General features: G+C 51.7%; 1 protein-coding gene across 2 annotated transcripts in view; it reads right to left on the minus strand.

Annotated features, from left to right (window-relative positions):
- The window catches only part of Scnn1a (sodium channel, non voltage gated 1 alpha subunit), a 23,514-nt gene extending 3,307 nt beyond the window's left edge, over positions 1-20,207 (minus strand). The window contains exons 1-8 of one of the 2 annotated variants that reach the window (XM_005378766.2): positions 19,811-20,207; positions 19,220-19,641; positions 9,666-9,927; positions 8,644-8,834; positions 4,232-4,335; positions 3,760-3,923; positions 3,280-3,378; positions 3,007-3,124 (exon numbers count right to left, since the gene is read on the minus strand). In XM_005378766.2, the coding sequence (XP_005378823.1) occupies positions 3,007-3,124; positions 3,280-3,378; positions 3,760-3,923; positions 4,232-4,335; positions 8,644-8,834; positions 9,666-9,927; positions 19,220-19,635 (1,354 nt within the window). In that variant the 5' untranslated portion in view covers positions 19,636-19,641; positions 19,811-20,207. The remainder of the gene's footprint in view (positions 1-3,006; positions 3,125-3,279; positions 3,379-3,759; positions 3,924-4,231; positions 4,336-8,643; positions 8,835-9,665; positions 9,928-19,219; positions 19,642-19,810) is intronic. The other variant, XM_005378765.2, reaches the window with a different exon arrangement.
- Between the last annotated feature and the right edge of the window lie 1,158 nt (positions 20,208-21,365).

Raw genomic sequence — 21,365 nt, forward strand, 5'->3', positions numbered from 1 at the left:
AAAAGAAGGAAGGGAAAATTGGGGAAAAAAATATATATATACACAAGATATCTAAGATAATTATACTACTAATTTCTACTAGTTCATTGATAGGCACAGTTAGTGCTTATATTGCTTGATCAATTTTGCATGCCTATATCTGGTAATCTGAGCAACTACTTTGAAGATAACAATATGCAATATAATAACCATTGTTAATTTCCTGTCATCTTGCTTTGAAATTCTGTATCATTTTTGGTTTTTCTTCTCTCTTTAAAATAAAAAAAAAAAAAAGATGTAATCCCAGCACTTGGGAGGCTGAGGCAGGAGAATCATTGTGAGTTCGAGACCAGCCTGGGCTACAAAGTGAGCTCAAGGTCACTTTGAACTGCATAGAGAGACTTTGTCTCAAAAAGACAAAATAAAATAAAATAAAATAAGAAAGAAAGAAAGAAAGAGAAGGAGAGAACAAACATAGCAAGGACTAGCAAAGATACGCAGAAACCAGAAACCTCATTTACTGCTGTTGGGAATGGAAAGTGCTACGGCCACCTTGGGAAACAATCTGGCAACTCTTCAGAAAGGTTGAACAGAATTACCATATGATCTCAGTAATTCTTCCCCAAGAGAACTAAAAACGTATGTCCATACAAAACTTGTATGCAGCAGCATTATTCACAAAACAAAAAAATAAAAGCAACCCAAATGTCTAACAACCAATGAGTAAACAAAAACTGTGTAGTGTTATCCTCAATGGAATATTACTCAGCCATAAGAAAGGAATGAAGTACCATTACATCCTGCAACACAGATGAACCTGGAAATACACTAAATGAAAGAACCAGTCACGAAGACCCCATAAGGCTTTCTATAAGACCCCATATATATGAAACATCCGGATCAGGGAGATCAATATAATCAGAAAGGTCAGGGGTTGCCCAGGGGCTGGCAGTGAGGAGTGGGAAGCTCAGAGATTGTTAATGGGTACAACATTTCTTTGGGGGGTGTTGATGAAAAATACTCTGAAACTGATTGTGGTGATGGCTGAACAGTCCTGGGACTACACCAAAAACCTAAAGCTAAAAATTATAATTCTACTAAAATTAATTATATACACTAAATGAGTGGATTGTATGGGATATGAATTATCTCAATAAATCAATTATTGCCCAAAGGAGGAGAAGGAGGGGAAAGATGACCTGGAAGAGCTGGAGGAGGAGGAGGAAGGTGAGGAGGAGGAGAAGAGGATGAAGAGGAAGAGAAGGAGAAGGGAACTCTGGGTTTCCCTCCCCTGGGATTTGCCCAGTTCTAATAGGATTATTTCATCATCACTGCAGCTTTTAGTCACCGAGTCCAAAGGCCTTTGTTTCTCACCCAAAGTGCTCCATCTACAGGGCTGGGGACCTGTCCTTAAGGTGGGAAGGATGCTGGGGAGCACCTGGGCCATTTCCCGGGGGGCCAAGCCCTGGAGGCGCGTCAGACCAAGGTCCACCTTCCCCACCCTGCACCCTCACAACTCCTCAGGGATTGACACTGCTATCTTCACTCCCAAGGTCACCAAGCTCCCAACTTAGAAGTAATTACTGGGGGCAGGGACAAGTAGAGAGGAGCCACCCACCCCCACTGCTCTGCATACCTGGAGTGTGTGACTCCTCATGCCCTCCCTCCAGGCCTCAGTTTACCCATCCAAGAGAAGAGCCGAGAAGTCACGTGGCCTCTCAGTTTCTCTCTAGTTCCTCTTCTTCTTCTTTTTTTCCCAGTGCTGGAGATTGAACCCAGGGCCTCATGCTTGCTAGGCAAGTATTCAACCATGAGCTTTACCTCCAACTTTACTTTTGAGACAGGGTCTTCCCAAGTGGCCCATCCTGGCCTTAAAGTCACAATCCTCCTGCCTCAGCCTCTTAAAGAGCTGGGATGATAGATGTGGTCACCATGCCCAGCTCCCCTCCAGTTCTTTCTTTTTTTTTTTCCATCTCTTTGAGACAGGGTCTCACTATGCAGTTCAGGCTGGCCTTGAGCTCACTTTGTAGCCCAGGCTGGTCTCGAACTTGCAACGATCCTCCTGCCTCAGCCTCCCAAGTGCTGGGATTACAGGTGTGTGCCACCACACCCAGCTCCTCTCCAGTTCTGATGCACTCTGATCCTCTGAGATTGGGGAGAGAAACCAGGAGGCCACCGCCAGAAAGAACAGGTAGAAGGAGGGGACCATGTGGAGCCAACCCAGATAGGAAAGAAAGCAGGTCAGCCACACAGGCAAAGAGAGAGGTGGACACCAAACTCAGGGAGGAGACAACTCCCCCAAGGGCCCCTGTGACTGCAGTGCCATGTCCCCTCCAGCGATGGTCCTTGGCCTGGGCCCCTGGAATGCAAACTCTGGGGGCACCTTGTGTTTCTGGTTGGGAGCATCCTGTCTCAGCTTCCCAGCATGCAGCTCCCTGTGGAACAGCTCAGCACCAGGGCAAAGGAGATTTATCTACTCCTGTGCCAGGGTGAGGAGGCATGCCAGCCCTCCCCAAACCTGTTCACTGTGCTCTCCTCCAGATTAAAAAGCAAATCCAATACGTGCATTTGGTTTCCAAATGACATACTTGGGGCGGCTAATGCATGCAGTGTGTACAATCTAAAATGCACCTAAGAGACACTGTGAAAGACCTACAGGGACACATTCAACTCCACCCAGTGTCCCAGCAGCCTGCCCAGCACCCCCAGGAGGACGAGCAGCAAAGCCAGGCTCTGCAGGACACAAGCTGAACCTCAGCCGGCAGCGTGGAGGGCCTTTCCTCTTGCTGCAGGCAAAGGACAGTGAGTCTATGACAAATCTGTACAAACCAGGGAGAAAAAGACTGACAGGGAGGGACAGGTAGAGGAGGGAGGTGGAACATGAGAGGGAAACAGGCGGTGACTTAGGGCTGGAAAGCAAGAGCGAGCAGGAGATGTGGGCAGGGCAGGCAGGAGCCACAGCAACCCCAGGCAGGTGTCCCGGGAGAAAGGACTGGGGAGAGGGGGTCTGGGTGCAGCCACTCTCACCCCAGGCACTGTGGTTCCTGTAGTCGCAGAACTCCACACCCTTGGGCCGCGGGTAGAAGATGTAGGCACAGCCACACTTCTCAATCATGCTCTCCTGGAAGCAGGAGTGGATGCAAACCTGGAAGAGGACAGAGGAAAGGTGAGGCCTGGCCCTGTCCCTCCCCAGGCTGCACCTGTGTCCTGCTTCCCAGAGGCCCCCCAGCCGCTCCCCTCCCCCGTGGGCCACCAGCGCAGGCCTGGGCACCGGTGGCCAGAGGAACAAGGCGGCCTCACCTGCTGAGTGTACTTGGAAGGGTACAGGTTCTGGACAGGAACGTCACTACCGTTCTGGGTGCAGTCTCCATAATTGCCCCCAAGTCTGTCCAGGGCTTCCTGGGACCCACACATACAGCGGTCAGAGGGGAGAGGTCAGAGCAAGCAGCCCAGGCTCCAGCCTGGCTTCTCCGTCTTCTTCCCTCAGTCCTGGGTTCTAGTTCCCCAGCACCTGCTATCTGCCTCACCTTCGGCAAACACTGCAGGCACCCCCAGTGCCCATCTCCCCAACACAGACTCTAGACAGGGCTCAGAGCGCCCCCTGGGGCCCTAAGCATGTCCAGCACCCACTCTCAGCCTTTCTCACCGAAGAGGTACTTCCCAGTGCCCCTCTGCCAGCCCCTTTGCTCCTCATTCTGCTCCTGAAGACCTCCCTGCACTTGCTCCATGATCTCTGCTCACCTGCCCCCCCAACTCCCCGCACCCCACTGGCGTCCTTGCCTTCCGCATGCTGATGGAGGTCTCCACACCGGGCCGCAAGTTGAAGCCACCGTCATCCATAAAGGCTGGCTCATCCTGCCCATGCACCGTGACCCTGGCCCCAGTCACCGTGGACAGCAGGGGGATGTAGTCATTCTGCTCCGTGCGCAGTGTCAGGGAAAGACCTGGGGGCACAGTGGGAGCAGAGTTGGGGTGGGGGGAGCCTGGGAGAAGAGGAGAGGATGAAAACTCACCAGCCCACCCTGCCTGATTGCTAAGCTCCACGGGGCCAGGAGGACTTGGACTCTGGGGAGGAAGGACTGGGATAGGATTTTCCTTATGCCTGGAGTAGACAGTGCCCTCGGAAAGAACAGAGAGGCCCAAAAGTACGCGGCAACTCCCGGATGTGAGCCCAAGGTGAGTAAAAGTGGGTGGCTAGGGTGGTGGGAAGGGTAGGGGCAGAGGGTGGCAACCCGGAAGCAGGACTTCTCACCGTTGTTGATCCCTGGCATGGAAGACATCCAGAGGCTGGAGTCATTCTTGTTATTGAAAGTGTAGCAGTTGCCATATATCGGGTGGTGGAAGTGAGAGTAGTTCCTTGGCAGGAGAGAGAGAGAGGCAGCAGGGTCAGAGTGGAAGGTACAGGTGGTCAGGGGAGCAGAGAGATGACGGAGAGAGGAAACCATTCCTTTCAACTCCTCCAGGAGCCATTTGTTCTTAATCACCTGCTGACACAGCTGCGAGCTTTACCCGTGATCACTCTGTCACTCCAGACAACAGCCTGGGGAAGCCTCATCCTCTCCTCTCATCACACAAGAGGAAGCTCAGGCTCCAGCTGGCACAAGGTCACATGGACAGTGATGATGGACCTGGGATTCAGATCCAGGTCCTCCACCTGCCAGCCCAGGCTCCTCCCACAGGCCATGTGACCTCACTGGTCTTATCCATGCTGCCTGGTGAGTAGTCTTGTGTTGCTGTGGTGCCTTAGGAAGACTCTTGCTATTCCCTAACTTTTCATGTCTAAGTCTTAGTTCCTCACTTGGATTGCAAGCTCCTTGAGGACAGCAGCCACATCTCATTCATCTCGGTATCTTCTTGGGGTTAGTTACATGGTTCCCTCCTATGGAAGGCAGTCAATAAATGATGGTTGGATGGATGGATGGATGGATGGATGGATGGGTGGGTGGGTGGATGGGGGTGGATAGATGGATGGGTGGGTAGATAGATTGATGGGGGTTGGACGGGTGGATGGGTGGGTGGATAGGTGGGTGGGGGGGTGGGTGAGTGGATAGATGGATGGGTGGATGGGTGAGTGGATGGATGGGTGGAGAAAGGGAGGGGAGCAGTTCGAGAGTGAGATCCATGGTGAGCATACTGCTGAGAGGAGGAAGTACAGAGCCAGGGCAAGAAGGAGGCTGAGTGTTCTCAAGAGGCCTCTTCATTCATCAGCATGTCTCAGATTGCTATGGCCAGGGCCCATCTGCGACAGGTGGAGGACTCATCAAGAGAAAGCAACCACAGAGGCAATGCTGCGGCAACATAACTTCACAGCAGATGGCAGGTTCAAAGCCTGGAGGCTGTGTAGGAGTGCAGCAAGAGCTCACTTGGGCAGAGTGGGATCTATGTCCTACCACCCCGCCATCTCCACACTGGTCATGGAAGCAGGGGAAGGTGGAGATGGGGGTTTCCCTGTGAGCGGCAGAGAAGGAATAAAGAGAAGTCAGAGGGAGAGGGTAGGCCAGACAGCAGGAGTGGGGTTCTGGTAGCATGGTCTTGAAAACATGGTTACTTCTAAACTACTTTGCAAAATGGGGAGCGTGAAGCTAGATGATCTGGAATACCCCTGGCCTTAATAAGCAGAGGCAGAGGTATGAAATACTGGGGTACATTTTGGTATTTGCATTTGGAGTGGAGGCAGAGAAGGGATGAGGAGGAGGCTATGGAAGTGGCTGGTCCTGAAGAGCCACTGCGTCCACTGGCTGGGAGAGGGGACGGGCGCAGCACGGTGGCTGTGCTATGGAGGGCGTGCGTGCAGCAGGTGCGTCAGCAGACCGACGCAGCAATGTGGACAGATGGGAAACATGCAGAGTTTAGTTTCCTTTAAAAAAAAGGAGCAGTGGGATCATGTAGATAGCACATCACTTATGTAAATCAAATATAAATTTTACAAAAACACACAGAGAAATATACATCAAGGACATTAATATATAGTGGCCTATGAGAAACTGTGTAGTAGGATCGTTAAGAGCACAGACTCCAGGGGCTGGGGATTTAGCTCAGCGGCAAAAGCGCCTGCCTGGCAAGCGCAAGGTTGTGAGTTCGGTTCCCGGTACCGGAGAAAAACCAAAAAAAAAGAGCACAGACTCCAGGACAGAACTTCTTGCATTTGAGTCCTAGGTCTAGCAAGGATCAGAAATGGGAACAAATAAGTGACTTAGTCTCTGTATACCTCAGCTGTCTTATGTGTAAAATGAGGGTAATAAAAGTACCTCACAGGGGTGCTAAGGATCAAATTACACTCAGAACAGCATTAGCACTAATTGACAGCTATCTGATAATGAATTTATAAGGATTAGGAGGACTACATTTAAAATTTTAAAAAGACAGACGATAACAATGGAGGATGTGGAGAATTTAGAACCCTCAGACAATGGTGTTGGGAATGTCAGTGCAGCCATTCAGCAAAGTCTAGCATTCCTCAAAAGGTTAAATGTAGTTACCATAGGGCCCAGCAATTCCACTTCTAGGTGTATCGTAGGAGAAATGAAAACATATATCCAAACAAAAACCGGCCCAGGAATATTCTTATCAGCTTTATTCACAATAGTAAAAAGTGGGAATAAGCTAGGTATGGTGGCCCACACTTACAATACCAGCACTTGGGAGGCTGAGGCAGGAGGACTGCCATCAGTTCAAGGCCAACCTGGGCTATACAGTGAGTCCATGGCCAGCCTGGACTACATAGTGAGATCCTGGCTCCAAAAAAACCCCTCCCCCAAAACAAAAGTGGGAAGAGAGCTGGGGATGTGGCTCAGTGATACAGCACTTGCCTAGCATACAGGAGTTCTGGGTTCCATCCCTAGTACCAAAGAGTGGGAACAACCCAACTGAAGAACTGATGAATAAAAAAATACGGTATAGCTACACAATATAGCATTATTTAGCATAAAAAGAAATGAAGTTCTGATGCATACTAAGCATGAATGAACCATGAAAACATGTCCGTCAGTCACAAAAGACCCTGTATTGTATAAGTCCCTTTATATGAAATGTCACAGTAGGGAATCCAGAGAGACAGGAAGCAGATTAATAGTTGCCAGGGCTTGGAGAAAGGGCAGAAATGAAAAAGAACTGCTAACAGAGACCAGGTTTCTTTTGGGGGTGAGAAAAATGGTCTAAAATTAGACAGTAGTGATGGTTGCACAACTTTGGATATATTGAAAACCAGTAAACTGCACACACTGAAAGGAAGACTTCTATAGCCTGGGAGCTATATTGCAGTAAAGAGTTATTAAAGAAGAGACACGGGCCAGGGATGGAGCTCAGTGGTAGAGCACCTGTCTAAACTGCTTGAGCTGCGTGCCCAGACACACACATACACACTCAGCAGGAGGGGGCAGGATTTGGAGAGGGGTGAGAACATCATACTAAGGAGGTTCAACTTGATTCTAAATGCCCTGGAAAGACTTTAAACAGGCCTAACTGGAATAGTTGAAGTACAGTAAAGTAAGAATAGTGAATACAAAGCTTCCTGCACTGTGGCTCAGATGTGTGTCCCAATTCATGCATCAGAAGCTGAATCCCTGATGTGGGGAGCGCTTAGCAGGAGGTGACTAGGTCTCCGCAATGGCTCCATGCCATTATGGAGGAAGCGCTCGTTATTGTGGGAAAGGTTGTTCTACACTTGAGCCTGTGCTTCCTGCTTTCTCTTTCAAATGCACAAACGCAGGTCCACAGCCCTTCTGTTTTCCACGGTGGTGTGCTAGGAGGCCTCATCCATGCCAGCACCACTCTCTCAGGCTTGCCAGACTCCAATGCTGTGAGACATCAGTTTCTTTTCTTTATGAATTACTCAGCCTGTGGTACCCAATTATAGCGACAGAAAACAGACTAAGATATTTCCTGAGGCCACAGGGCAAAGGAGGACTTAAATGAGAAAGAGCATGGTGGCCATAACCCAGGAGAGAAAGGAAGAGGTGACCTGAGCGCCAGAGCCAAGATGGACAATGGACTTGCTACCATGGAAAGCAGCAGCACAGCAGGCAAAGAGTGAGAACTGCAGGTGGGCGGTGACAGTGGGGAGGCTGGTGGCAGCTGCGGCCTGACTCAGACTGATCTGCCTTGCTTCCCAGCTGCCAGCTTCTGCCCTCAAACAAACACAGTGACTAGAGACAGGAGCAGAGTGTGTGCACACCGGGGAGTGGTGGGGGCTGAGGAGGTGGCCCTTGGCCCTGCTGCTGTCCTCCAGCTGTGGGTGCCTCCCTCACCAGCTGCATCGCTTGAGTAAAAGGCACTAAAGGCAAGGACTGTATTTTTTCCCTCTGATGTATCCCCGATATCTAGAATAATGTCTGACACATAGTTCAGAGAGTCAAAAATGTTTGTCAAACACATGTTGAATGAATCTCCTTTTTGTGTTTTGTTTTCAAAGAGAAAGTTTCTGGAGCTGATGTGCACTCCTCAGCATCACAGGGCGAAGACAGTGACCAATTACCTCAGCTCAGGACCACCTGCCAGGCCTGCATAAGCTTCGGAGCCAAAGAGGAAGAAGCCGCAGAAAGACCAAGCCCCGGGCTCCCGGCCCTGCTTTCTCAAAGCCAGACCTCAATTCCCAGAGCAAGGGAGGCCACTGTACCCAGACACTGCAGAGAGCAGAAGTTGCGGGGGATCTTGGGGCAGACTCACGCCTGGGTGCACGGGACCTGGTTGAAGCGGCAGGTGAAAATGAAGTTGCCCAGCGCCTCCTCCTCCAGCGAGGGCGAGGTGTCAGGCAGCCGAGCCAGAATGTTGATGTAGTGGAAGCGGTACCACTCACGCACCGCGTCCACCCCCGACGAGGAGGTCTGGTAGAAGCAGTCCGATTTGTCCTGGTTGCACTGGACACAGAGGCCTGATGTCAGCAGGTCCGGGGGCCAAGGTCACAGAAGAGGGGTCAGGAGCCCTGAGGGCCGGGAGCGTAGGGAGGAGGGGTAGAACAGGAGGAGAGAGGAGCAGAAACGCCCCAGAGAGTGGATGGGAGAACAAGGTACGGAGGGAGCAGTAGGCCAAACATCGAAGGGCTTCGGTTCATTTACACAGCCCCGCGCCGGGGGTGGGGGGCGGGATTCACCCCATTTCCCTGGGGAAGGGGGGAAGATGAGGGATCGAGCGGTTTGTAGGCAACAGCAGAATTCTGGAGGTGCGGCCCACTGTCGCTACAGAGGTCTCCCTCCCCCTCCTATTTCCTCCCATTCTCCCTTTTATTATTTTTTAAATTTTTTAACTTTCGACTTTTGAGATCCGGTCTTACTATGTAGCCCAGGCTGGCCTCAAGCTTCAGTGATCCTCCTGCCTCAGTCTCCCGACTGCTGGGATAACAGGCTTGTGCCACCACGCCCAGCTCTATATTGTATTTTTAAAATACCTTTAAATCTGCCATTTCACTGTCCTCTTAGCGTCTGTTTTAAACTGTTGGGGCCTTACATCATCATACTGGAAGGTCCACCCCCAGCGTCTGCCACACCAGTGGGGACTGGGAATTCAGAAAGTACATTTTCTAAAATACCCAACACAAGCCGTGCTGCCGCACAGACAGATGTGATTGATTGACTGATTGATTTAACTACTTATTTGCCCGCAAATCATGGTCCTGCCTCCATCGCTATTCTGAGGAGGGGGGTCGGGAGAGGAGGGCTGATGGGCGGGGCGGGCGGTGGGCGGGGCCTTACCAGCTGGAAGCCTATCTTCCAGTCCTTCCGGTCCACCTTGGGGTTGTTGTCCCGCACGCTGGAGGTCTCGCTGCTGCGCGCTCTGCGGGCCCCGGGCGGGACCGGGATGCGCTGCAGCAGGTGCGGCAGGGTCTCCTCGAGGCTGCGCCGGCTGCGGGCACCGGCCAGGAGGGTGCTGGAGGCGTTGTACTTGTACAGGTCGAAGAGCGTCTGCTCTGTGATGCGGTCCAGCTCCCTCAGCTGCTCTTTAATTTCCTTGTACCTGGAACGTGTTGCGGGGGAGGCACATGGACCACGCGAGCGAAACCCTCGCCCCTCTGGACCTCAGTTTCCCCAGTGTAACGGGGCAGGCCGGTTGATCCCCGCGAATCCTGCGGGGGGTCGCTGCACGGGCAGGGGGCCCCGCGGGGACACGGGGGGGGGGGCTCCAGGAGCCGGGCCGTGGCGGAGCAAGGCCGGCCGCCCGTGGGTGGCGCTGTCCTCGTCCCTCGCTGCCCGCGGGGAACCGGAACTCGCGGCTCTGTCGCGGGGGGCGGGGGCGGCCACTCGCGGGTTGTCCTGCCCTGACCCTCAGGGAGGGTGGCGTTTGGGCCACTGTCTGCCGCCTGTAACCTTTGCAATCAAGGGTTCTCAGCTGCACTTTAAGAACCTTCCAGAGGAATTCTGAAAATACGGGCTGCCGCAGCTACCCCCCTTGCTCCCGAAAAGACCCAGTTTTAATGAGTTTCGGGTGGGGCCAGGCACTATAAACACTGTTCTGAATAAATCCTCACATTCCTTCTTCTCAGGCCTGGCCCTGTTACCATCCACATGATGAAAGTTCATATCACTGGGCTTTACGATTATAATCTACCAAAACAAACATCTGGACCTAATAAACAAGATTTCAGGACACAAGACCAATATGCAAAACTAGCAACAAAAAAGGAAAATGAAATCACAAAACAACCCCTATGCTATATAGCATAACATCCAATATCGAGCAATAAGTCTAATAAAAGATGTGCAAGACCTCTGCACTGAAAACCCTGCTGAAGAAATCAAAAAACAAAACAAAACAACAACAACCAAAAAAAAAAGGGGGGGGGGAGTTACAGATGTTTGTAGATCAGAAGCTCAGTATAGTTAGGATGCTTCCCAAATTGGTCATTAGATTTGACAATCCAGGCCTAATTTCCAGCAGACATGTTTAAAGAAATTGACAGGCTGGTTCTAAGATTGATATGGAGATACAAAGAGCATACAATAGCCAAAACAGATTTGGAAAAGAAAAGCAAAAGCCAGGCATTGCAGCACAGACCTGTGGTCCCAGCCCTGGAAGGATACGAAGTTGGAACCCAAGCTGGACAACTTAGTGACTTAACCAAAACACTGTCTCAACATAAAAAAAAATTTTAAATTTAAAAAGATTAAAGAGGGGTGGGGAGAAGGCTCAATGTGAACGTACTGGGTTCAAGCCCCAGTACCACATTAAAAAAAAAAATAAAACTGAGGTAGGCAGAGTGGCTCACACCTGTAATCCTGACCATTGAAGAGGCTGAGGCAAGAGGATCACAAATTCACAGCCAGTTTGGACAACTGAACAAGACCCTGTCTCAGAATAAAGTAATAAAAAGGGCTGGGTCTATAGCTCAGGACTTCCTGGTTTTAATATCCAGTACCACAGGAAAGGAGAGAGAGAGAGAGAGAGAACTTCTACTACCTGACCCTAATATTTGCTCTAAAACCATAGTAACCAAAACAGTGTGGTTCTTAGAAAAGATAAACAATGAATGGGAGCAGGAGTCCAAAAATAAGCTCACATGTATAATGTGGTCAACTAATCTTTTTTTTTTTTTTTTTTTTTGAGACAAGGTTTCTGTGTAGTTAGGCTGGGCTTGAACTACACGGTAGTAGTCCAGGGTGGTCTTGAACTCACAGCAAACCTTCTACCTCAGTCTCCCAAGTACTGGGATTATAGGCATGCACCACCATGCCCACTTAATTTTTGACCAAAGCACTGATTCAATTCAATAGGGCAAATAGAAAACTTGGTATTGTAACAACTGGATACAGTATAGGAAAAAAATGACCCTCAACCTCCACCTTACTCTAGGCACAAAAGTTAATTCGGGATTGACCATAGTACTAAATGTAAATTTCGTGACCATAAAAGCTTTAGAAAATGGAATATAACTGCATGACTGAGGTAGACAAAATTTTCTTGTAAGAAAAATATCTAATGAAGAATCCTACAACAACTTTATGATGTAGACACTCTTATGAACAGATTTACATTTTTATGAAATCTCTCTGGTCTTCATGCACTGCTGGAGAGAAAAATAATACAAGCATTTGAGAAAAGAATCTGGAAGTTTCTCAAAAGAGAAATTATAATCTATATAATCCACCATTTCCACTCCTAAGAGAAATAAGAACATGTGCCTACACAGAAAAATTCTGCACAGATGTTCATAGTAGAGCTCGTAATAGCCACAATGTAGAAAAAACCCAAATATCCCTCAGTTGATACGAGTATAAATAAAGCATGGTCCACCTGTGCACTCCAATATTATTCCACAAAGAAGAGGAATTAAGTACCAGTACATGCTACAGCATGGAAAAATTTTGAGCCATTACACTCGCAGAAGTAAGTGAAAGAAGCCACTCACAGACAATACCACATATGGTATGATTCAATTTATGTGAAATCCTCCAAATAGACAACTCTTATAGAGACAGAAAGCACATTACTGGTTGCCCAAAATGGGATGAGTGGGGTGGAGGAAAAGGTGAGCACCACTTCAGGATATGGAGCTTCCTTTTGGAGTAATGAAAATGTTGTATAATTTATTGTGACCATAATTGCACAATTCTTGAATATAATAAAGACTATTGAACTGTACATGTTTAGTGGGTAAATTGTATCATATATAAATTATATCTCAATTAAGCTATTATTAAAAGAAAAAAAGAGAACTATCTAAGGAATAACTTATCCTGATACATAAAAAACTCTTACAATAAAAAGACAAAAAGATTAATGGGCCAGGTGTGGTGGCACAAGCCTGTAATCCTGGAATGCAGGAGGCTGGGACAGGATGATCTTTATGAGTTCAAGGCCAGTCTGGGCTACAAAGTGAGCTCAAGGCCAGCCTGAACTGCATAGGGAGGCCCTGTCTCAAAAAGAAAAAAAAAAAAATGACCACTAACTACATGAAAAATTACTCGACATAATTAATCCTGAAGGAAGTACAAATTAAACCCTAGGGCAGTGCCACTGTAACATCCATTAGAAGACAGCACAGTGAGGAGATGGATAGGATGGTGCTCCTGCCAGCACACTGTCTTCTGTCCTGTCCCAGAAAGTCCACCAGAGCTAGAGCAGCCAGATGTGGATCCTGGTGTCCCAGCTGCACGCTCTAGCCATGTAAGGCTGGGTAGGGTAACAGAGCCTTCTGCATCCCAGCCTCAGCTCCTCGTCTATGAACTGGGTACAGTGCTAGAGCTTCCCTCACACAAAGCTCTTGAGAAATTCAGTGAGGAAATATTCCAAGTCACAAAGGAAGATATGGACAGGGACCCAAGGCCCAGGAAAGTGGGGTGTCTTTCTCTAGGCCACACAGGAAGTATCCAGGTGGCCCAGCTTGGCTGAAATTATTTCCAAGGCACAAGCCATAACTTCTCTGTGAGGACCTCGTTTTCCCCTCTGTGCTCCTCCACTACCCCATATGCCTCCCTCTCGTCCATCACCAACGCCAAGCTGTCACTGCTCTGGCCATTCTGCTCTCCTAGTTGCTCCCCCCCTGTGCCCGCATCACTGTGCTGGGCTTTCCCTGCAGTGCTCCTGCCTCCTCCAGGAGGACCTTACAAGCACACACCCAGTACAACACCTAGCCATGACAAGGCCCCTTGAAGAGGTCAGGCTCCACACAGGACTCTCACTCTCCTAGGTCACCTCCCCCCTTTTTGACAAAGAAATCTTTCCTTCCCTAAATCCCTGACACTAGGAATTCCTCTAACATGAGGCAGGGCCTGTGAGTTGGGAGAATTGATCACAAAGCAAAATACACTAAAGACTTGACTCTTGTCCTGAGGAGGCCAGGGGCTAGAAAGAAGGGATCAAGAAGGCCTATAATGGGCTCACCTATAATCCCAGCAACCTGGGATGCTGAGGCAGGACTATTGCAAATTTGAGCCTAACCTGAGCAGTTTAGCAAATTAGTGAGACCCTTTTTCAATAAAAAAAAGGACTGGAGATATAGCACAGTGTGAAGGCCTTGGTTCGGCCCACAGTGAAGAATCACTGCCATAGGGCTTGAGCAAGACCACCCAGCCCATCTAGCCTTGACCTCCTGTCCAGGCCACGACCACTGCTCTCATCCCTTCTGCCCTGGTATGCAGCCCTGCCTTGCAGCCTGGGCAAATCCTTGAATAACTCCATGAGGCAGAAACTGCTCTCTCCATCCACAGCCCAGGAAACTGAGCCTCAGCCACTAGGCAACTTCCCAGGATCACTCAGTGAGGCAGTACCCAGGATTTGAACACAGGCTGGTCGGACTGCAGGGGCTCCTGCTTTTTTCATTGCTGCCTCCAGCTTCAACTCACTTAAGATCAGACCGTAGCACCTGGTGTCCTTGTTGCTGGGCACCTCCCCTCCAGCCCCGCTTCTCTGTAAAGGTCAGGTAGGCCAGCAGGGTGCAGGGCCTGGGAGGTGTGGGGGCAGACACCCCTGCTCTCTTCTATCTGTCTCCTCCTCCCCTCCTACCCCATGCTGTCACACTTGCCGAGGTGCCCATCCTCCCCACTCAGGGCCCCCAAGGGTGCACTCTCATTGACAGTGCAGCATATACGACGGAGCTGGACATAGGAAACGTGCCAGCCTCCTGCCTACCCAGAAGCTTCTCTTTCCTTTCCAGGCCCTCTGCCCCACCCTGTTCTTCCCCACCCCTCTGCACCTCCAGTCTTGTCTCCCAGGGAGCTCTGAGCCCCAGTAGAGCCCTCCCACCCCACATGTCCCCTCTGAGTCCAGCCTCACCATAAGGTATTCACAGCAAGTGCCCTACAAGTGGCCCTCACCCCTGTTCCCTGTGAGCTCAGCGCTCACCCTTTGAGTGGGTTCTGAGCTCTCAGACTATACATGGAGGTCAGTCCTGACCACAACCTTTTTTCTTTTCTTACTACCAGGGATTATTGCACCCAGGGCCTTCACACTGAGCTACATCCCTAGCTCTTTCTTTTTATTTTTTATTTTGAGACAGGGTCTCACTAAGATGCCCAGGCTAGGCTCCAACTGGTGATCCTCCTGCCTCAGCCTCCCAAAGTGCTAGTATTACAGGTATGTGCCACCACACCTAGCTGTGGCCACATTTTAAGACCAAAACATGCTTACAAGTCAACAGCTGTTCAGATGATGGACAGCGAGGGTAGTAAGAGGTCTAGAAATCATTCATTTTTGGAAAAGTTAGAGTAATCAAGTTCTAACGAGCTTTCTGGGCTCATACCTGAACCTCGCCACTAATGAGCTGGTTGGCTTCCAACAAGTTACTTACCATCTTTGGGTCTCTCTTTCACCATCTGTGAAATGGGAGAAGTAATAGCACTGGTGTCCTTGGTCATTCTGAGGACTACATGAGTTACTATGTATGAGAAGCCTGCACAAAGTACCTGGCAGAGTGGGTCCTGTGCACCTGTCACTGCTGTGTTGAGTGTCACTGTTGTTATTCTCCTCAGAGAAAAACAAGCAAAGCAGTCACAGCAGCACTCTCTGTCACCTGTCCGCCATGTGACTTTGTGGTCTTAACAGAACTGGAACTAAAGACCCAGACTCCAGTTCTGACTCCACTCACCAGCTGGGCAACCCCTGCAAAGCCTTCCGGTTTTCTCCTCTGGCTCTGCGGGGCCAGCCCTCACTACCTAAGAAGCCCATGTGGGGATCGAAGTTCCAGAGGGTGTGTGGCGAACTACACAGTGGCAGCACTGTCCTAGCTGCACTTGAACTGACAGCGGCTGGCTGAGGAAGGGGTGACATCTCCAGATGGCTTCACAGAGATGGAACCCGGGCCAGAAGGTGGCAGTCGCAGGGAGATAAACTATAGCTCCACCACTGAGGTCAGAAGGACCCAGCACAAGAGGACAGATCCCCATGGCGGTCTGGGCTCTGAGCCAGGCCTGGGTTCCGACCATGTGGGGCACAGGGCACCCTGGCTTCTCTGCGGGAAGCTGCCTCTCTCCTTGCCCACTCCTCTGCCAGCCCCACTCCGCTGTCTCAGAGTAGAAGAGTCCCTGACTGTCCCTGCTCCTGAGTCCCAAGGTCTTCCTCAGGTGCAGTCTGAATCCCTCCCAGAGCCTAGGTGAAAAGTATGCCTGCAGACTCCACTTTCTAAGGACAGCCTGGCTGTCCTGCTCCTTTGGGTCAAGACGAGAAAGAACAGCCCCACAGTGGGTGACCCTTCCCACTGGATTGTTAACACTTCTGTGCTTAGGTGGACAGCTTGGCAGTCTTTGTTCCCTTTCCTAGAGACGACAAAGTCACACAAGCTCTGCAGTCAGGATCTCTCCCGGCCACCACCAGCCCCCTGCAGTCCTGGGGTCGACGAATCCAGGCATTTGTGCTGAGCTACCGCGCCAGCCCTTTTCAGTTCTTATTTTGAGACTGGTCTTGTTAAATCATTAAGTTGCCAGGCTGTGTTCAACCTTGTGATCCTCCTGTCTCAGCCTTCCAGAGTGTTGGGATTACAGGTATGCACCACATCTACAGGACTAGGGCCATCTTTTTCTCTTTTTTTTGGGGGGGGGCGGGTACCGGAAATCGAACTCAGGATCTTGCGCTTGCCAGACAGGTGCTTGTGCCACTGAGCCATATCCCCAGCAAGGATTTTTTCTTTTTTTTTTGGTACCAGGAAGTGAACTCAGGACCTTGAGCTCGCCAGGCAGGTGCTTGTGCCGCTGAGCTATATCCCTGGCCCTGGCTGCATCTCTCACCAGTTGGACACCCAGGGTGGAACTCTGCCCCAGTCTACTTCCTCTGTCTTAACTGATCCCTATATCCTCCTGTTCCTCCCTGGAGGAGCCGCTCAGCTCCCTGCCTCTGCCCGGCCTCAGTGACTCACATCCAGGGTGGTACGCTGTCCACACACTGGCCTCTCCCCTTCCCCTGGAGCCCTGCCTGGGTCCTGGCCCCTATGCCCAGCCCTCTCCTGGTCGCAGCAGAGGTCTCAACCCTGGACGCCTCTGTGGCTTCCTCTGAAAATGTAATGGGAGGAGGACTTTGATGTCACACATGTTTGGTCTGTGCCTGGCTGCTAACCTGCGGTGCACTGGCTCTTAGTTGGAGAGACAGAGTTTTAAGATCAGGCACAGCACTGGGGATAGAACTCACAGAGCACTGGGTTATATGCTCAGCCCTTTCTGAACTTGGGTGATTTTACACAACTCTCTGGGCCTCACTTTTCTCATCTATAAAATGGAAATACTAATGTACTACCTCCAACATCTGCTGTGAGGATTAAATAATTTAATTCAGATTTAAATTCATTTAGAAATACTGCATATGTGCTTTACCTGTTATTGTTTTATTATTAGCTGTATGGCCTTGCTCATTTTCACCTTGCAGAGACTCAGTGTGCTCAGCTGAAAAATGGAAATACACCAAATGCCCTCCCCCTTAGACTTGCCAGGGTTAAATGAGGCTGTGTTCATAAAGCACCCAGCATGGGTCCAGCACAGATAGGGGAACAGTCTCCTGCTCCTGTTTTGACACACTCTCTTTGCTAAGCCCTGCAGCAGTGGATACCTCTTTCCAAACTTGGGGTCCTCGGGGACTATGGTTTCCATCCCCAGGGGATTGAGCTTAGCCTTTCCAAGGCCCTGCACCCAGCAGAGCCCTCGAAAATGAGCAGATTCACCCCTGCCCTCTCCATATCTCTACATCTTTACAGCCACAAATATTTATTGAGTGCTGCTACCCAGCCCACGTCCCTCCCCTGACAGGCCCTCCCCTTCCTGCTCTGCCCCCACCCTCCAGCATGCAGAAGGGGTGGGGGGCCTACAAGGAAAGGAGGCCGGGGAAGAGGCACCCAGACGGCCCTCTAATGAGCAGTGAAAACGTCTCACTGGGAAGTCGTCTAGTCCCAGCTCCACATCTCGGGTATTAAAGAGAGCAAGTTACAGGAGCAGGCAAACAGAGTGAGTCACGGTTCAGTCACTGTCTCTGTGACCTGGGGACTTGTTTCTCTCTGCCTCAGTTTCTTCATGTAAAATAGGGATATTATTAGCTCTTGCCTTGGGAGAGTTTGTGAAAATCACTGAGACGGCTGTAAAATCCTCACAGTGTTCGGTGCCTACAGCAGCTTCCTTAGTAAGTGGCTCTGCCCTCCACAGTGTGGGAGGCAGCTCCCTCTCCAGGACTCCCCAGCCCTTCTTAGCCCATGACACATCAGGAGGCCTCCACCCCAACATGTGACCAATCCCAATCACCCATAATCACACGCATTCCCCTTGTGTGTACTCACTCACACTCACGCTCAGACAAACACTCATTAAAGGCCTCACACATTTTTATTATTCTTATCACAGTAGGCTGCTGTTGCGGGTTTATATGCCTTCCTCCTGCTTTTAGCCTTCTCTGCCCAATACCTAGAAAAGTACCTGGCCCTCAATAAAGGCTGTTGAATTATTAATAAATTCATTTTACCTGGTGCCTAGCACTGTGCCCGGGGATGCAAGTGTTCCCAAGGTGTGGTGCCTAGTGAGTGAATGCAAATAAAAGGTCTGCACAAACACCCAGCCCTGCCTCCTCTCCTCGCCAAGGTTACCACCCCCTCTGCCTCCCAACCCAAACTGGCAAAGAGCACTGCTGAAACCCAAAACTGTGAGACACACCCAAGCCCTTAAAGGTCAGGCACCTGGGCAGGTGAACGGAGCAGCCCAGCAGGGAGCACCTTCACCAAGTAGCCTGGGTCTTTAGGGCACAGCTCCCCATTCTCCTGCGGGCTCTGTAACCCCTACCCCAAGGCTGGCTTTGGAGCCCTGACCTCTAGCGCCTGCCATGTTGCTTTCTGCACGAAGCCCAACCTCACCTCCCCTCTCCCTCCTCCTCACCCTCCTCACTGCCTGCAGGGCGTCTCCTCACGTCACCTGGCTTCACCTCTGCATCGGACTTGTGTGCTTGAGCCCAGGATTGAACCCAGGGCCTCGGCGAGCTGCCCTACACCCTCCCACTGAGCCTCTGTTCTCAGCTGTCCTCTTGCTCCAAGGAGGATGAGGCTGCCCTAGACCCTGTCCTTTTGGAAGTAGTGAGTGTGTTGACCTCCCCAGTGCTCCCCCCCACTTGCCAGAGGGTGAGGGACAGGGACATGGTGGGGAGGGCATTGCTGGCCCAACCCCACTCTCTGTGTCAGGCAACACCCAAGACAGGACAGCTCCACTGGGCAGAGATGCCAGGGCTCACTGTGGTGCCCGAGGGAGTCCCTGGGGGGTCTGCAGGAGTGTGGTGTGGCCGAGGGTCTGCCTGACGAAAGGTGAGCACATCAGTCCCTCTGGCCACCCTCTGCAAGTGGTGCAAACAGACTGACCTGTAGGGGTTGAGGGTGCAGACAGTGACAGCAGGGAAGACGAGCTTGTCAGAGTTGACGTTGATGTTGAGGCTGACAGGGTAACTGAAGTACTCTCCAAACAGCAGGGCAAACTGCCAGTACATCATGCCGAAGGTGCTGAGCCAGAGAACAGCCCAGAAAGCCGTCTTCATACGGTTGTGCTTGGAGCACACGAGGCGGATGGCGCCGTGGATGGTGGTGTTGTTGCAGAAGAACTGGAAGAGCTCGCGGTAGGAGCGGTGGAACTCAATCAGGGCCTCCTCCTCCTCTGTGTGCTGCTGGAGGGCGGGGGGCTCTGGGCCCAGCCCTGGCTGCTCACACTTGTCCCCCTTCAGCGGCCCTGGGAGGGGCCGGGGAGGGAGAGGGCCTTGCGCCTTGAGCTCATCACCCTTCATTGAGCCCTAAGGTGGGTTGGAGAGGCAAGGGTCAGGGTCAAGGTCAAGACTGAGAGTGGGGCTCTGGAAGCCTTCCCCCATCACCACCTTGAACCAGAGGGCAGCTGCCCTTGCCAATGCCCACATCCACCCTGAGCCTACTCCCCCCGCCCCCGCCGCACCCCACCCTGCTCACCTCTCCAGGAGCCAGCTGACCTGCTGCAGAGTCGGGCCAATGGGCTGGCGCTGGGCCTCCCTGGAGCGGCCTCTCTCCTCCAGATAAAGCCACCTTTGGCTTTCCGCACTGGCACCTCCCTGTTGTCTCCACGGCAGGTCCTGCCTGGTTCTCGGACTCCCTCAGGCCCTCTTCCTGCAGAACTCTGGCTTGGCTCCTGCCTCTCACCTCCTGTCTGCTGTCGTCTGCTCCTCTTTGGGCGTCTCTCTGCTTTCTTGCCTGCCCCTTCTCCCTGTGCCAGCTCCTCTGATCCTGCCTCTCTTCCTCTTCCTCCCGTGCCTTCCTTCTCAGCTGGCCCTCTTGTCCCTGGCCCGGCCTCCTGCCCTGTCCTGCCTCCCTCGCTGCCCCACTGAATGCAGGGCTTCAGGAGGTCGGAGCTGCCTCCAGCTCCCCACTCCCAGGCGTGGTTGGGCTGAGACTGGTTCCTTTCCAGTTGAGTCTGGCAGCCAAGCTTCTCCTCCCCCTCACCTGACAGGTGCAGCGGCAGCCCAGGGGCCGCCCGTCGGTGAGGGATGGAAGCGGCAGAAGCCTCATTAGCATCTCAATTAAAGGTGAGCAGGGCAGGGGGAGGGGTAGAGGAGGAGTCCCGGCTGGGAGCTCTCCCCAGGAAAGAGGTCTCCTGGGGACAGGTGAGCCTAGGCCAGTGGAGACCAAGAGTCTGAGCTGGGGATTGATGGGGAGCTGACAGGCAAGGGGACTGGGGACAGAAGGACAGGTGAAGGTCAGAGATCTCAGACAGGTAGAAGGGTTCTGAACACCAAGCCAGGAGGGCAACACAGAAAGGAGGATGAGCCTGAGGAGTGAGACCAGGGTGTGAAAGCCGGGTGAACAGAGAAGGCAGAAAAAGGCAGAAAAAGCCGGGTGAACAGAGAAGGCAGAAAAGGGGATGGAAGAGGACAGGGTAGCGGGCTAGGGGTGGGTGGAAGAGGCCATGAGGTGAAGACACAAGAGAGCAAGAGGGCGCAGATGAGGGAGCCACCCCACCCCCGGTCTGCCCTCAGGCAGAAGAGCAGGGAGACCCTGCTGGGGCCCCTCTTGGAATGCCTGCGTCAGCCTTGAGCAAGGTCCTGCAGAGAAGGGGTCTTTGTAGAAGTGGGAACACCTTGCAGCCCCACCTGCCTCTTCCTCCTCTCCGTCCTCCTGTCTCCAGACTCCTCACCCCCCAGCCCCCTCCAGACCAAGGAGGGGCCCAGGGGCAGCTAGGGGCTGGGCCCGGCCCCAGGACATTCTGTTCTGTTTTACACCATTGGCTGCCAGGCCAAGAATGTGTAATGTCCCCTATTGTGGTCACGGGGTTGCAGGAATGTGGGCATGGGAGGTAGCATCGGGCTGGACAGGGCACTGTGGGCACAGACAAGGAGCCTCAAGAAAGGCAGAGCCAGCGGGCACTGAGAGGGAGTGGGGTATGTTAGCACCGGTGCTTGGGAGGAAGAAGGTGGCGTGACCCCAGGCTACAGGACCAGGGAAGGAAAGAAAGGCTAAGCTGGTAGGGGCTCTGGCTTCCCTAAAACTTCTG

This window comes from Chinchilla lanigera, unplaced genomic scaffold, assembly GCF_000276665.1.
Source record: "Chinchilla lanigera isolate Chin_1 unplaced genomic scaffold, ChiLan1.0 scaffold00012, whole genome shotgun sequence".
Taxonomy (NCBI): domain Eukaryota; kingdom Metazoa; phylum Chordata; class Mammalia; order Rodentia; family Chinchillidae; genus Chinchilla; species Chinchilla lanigera.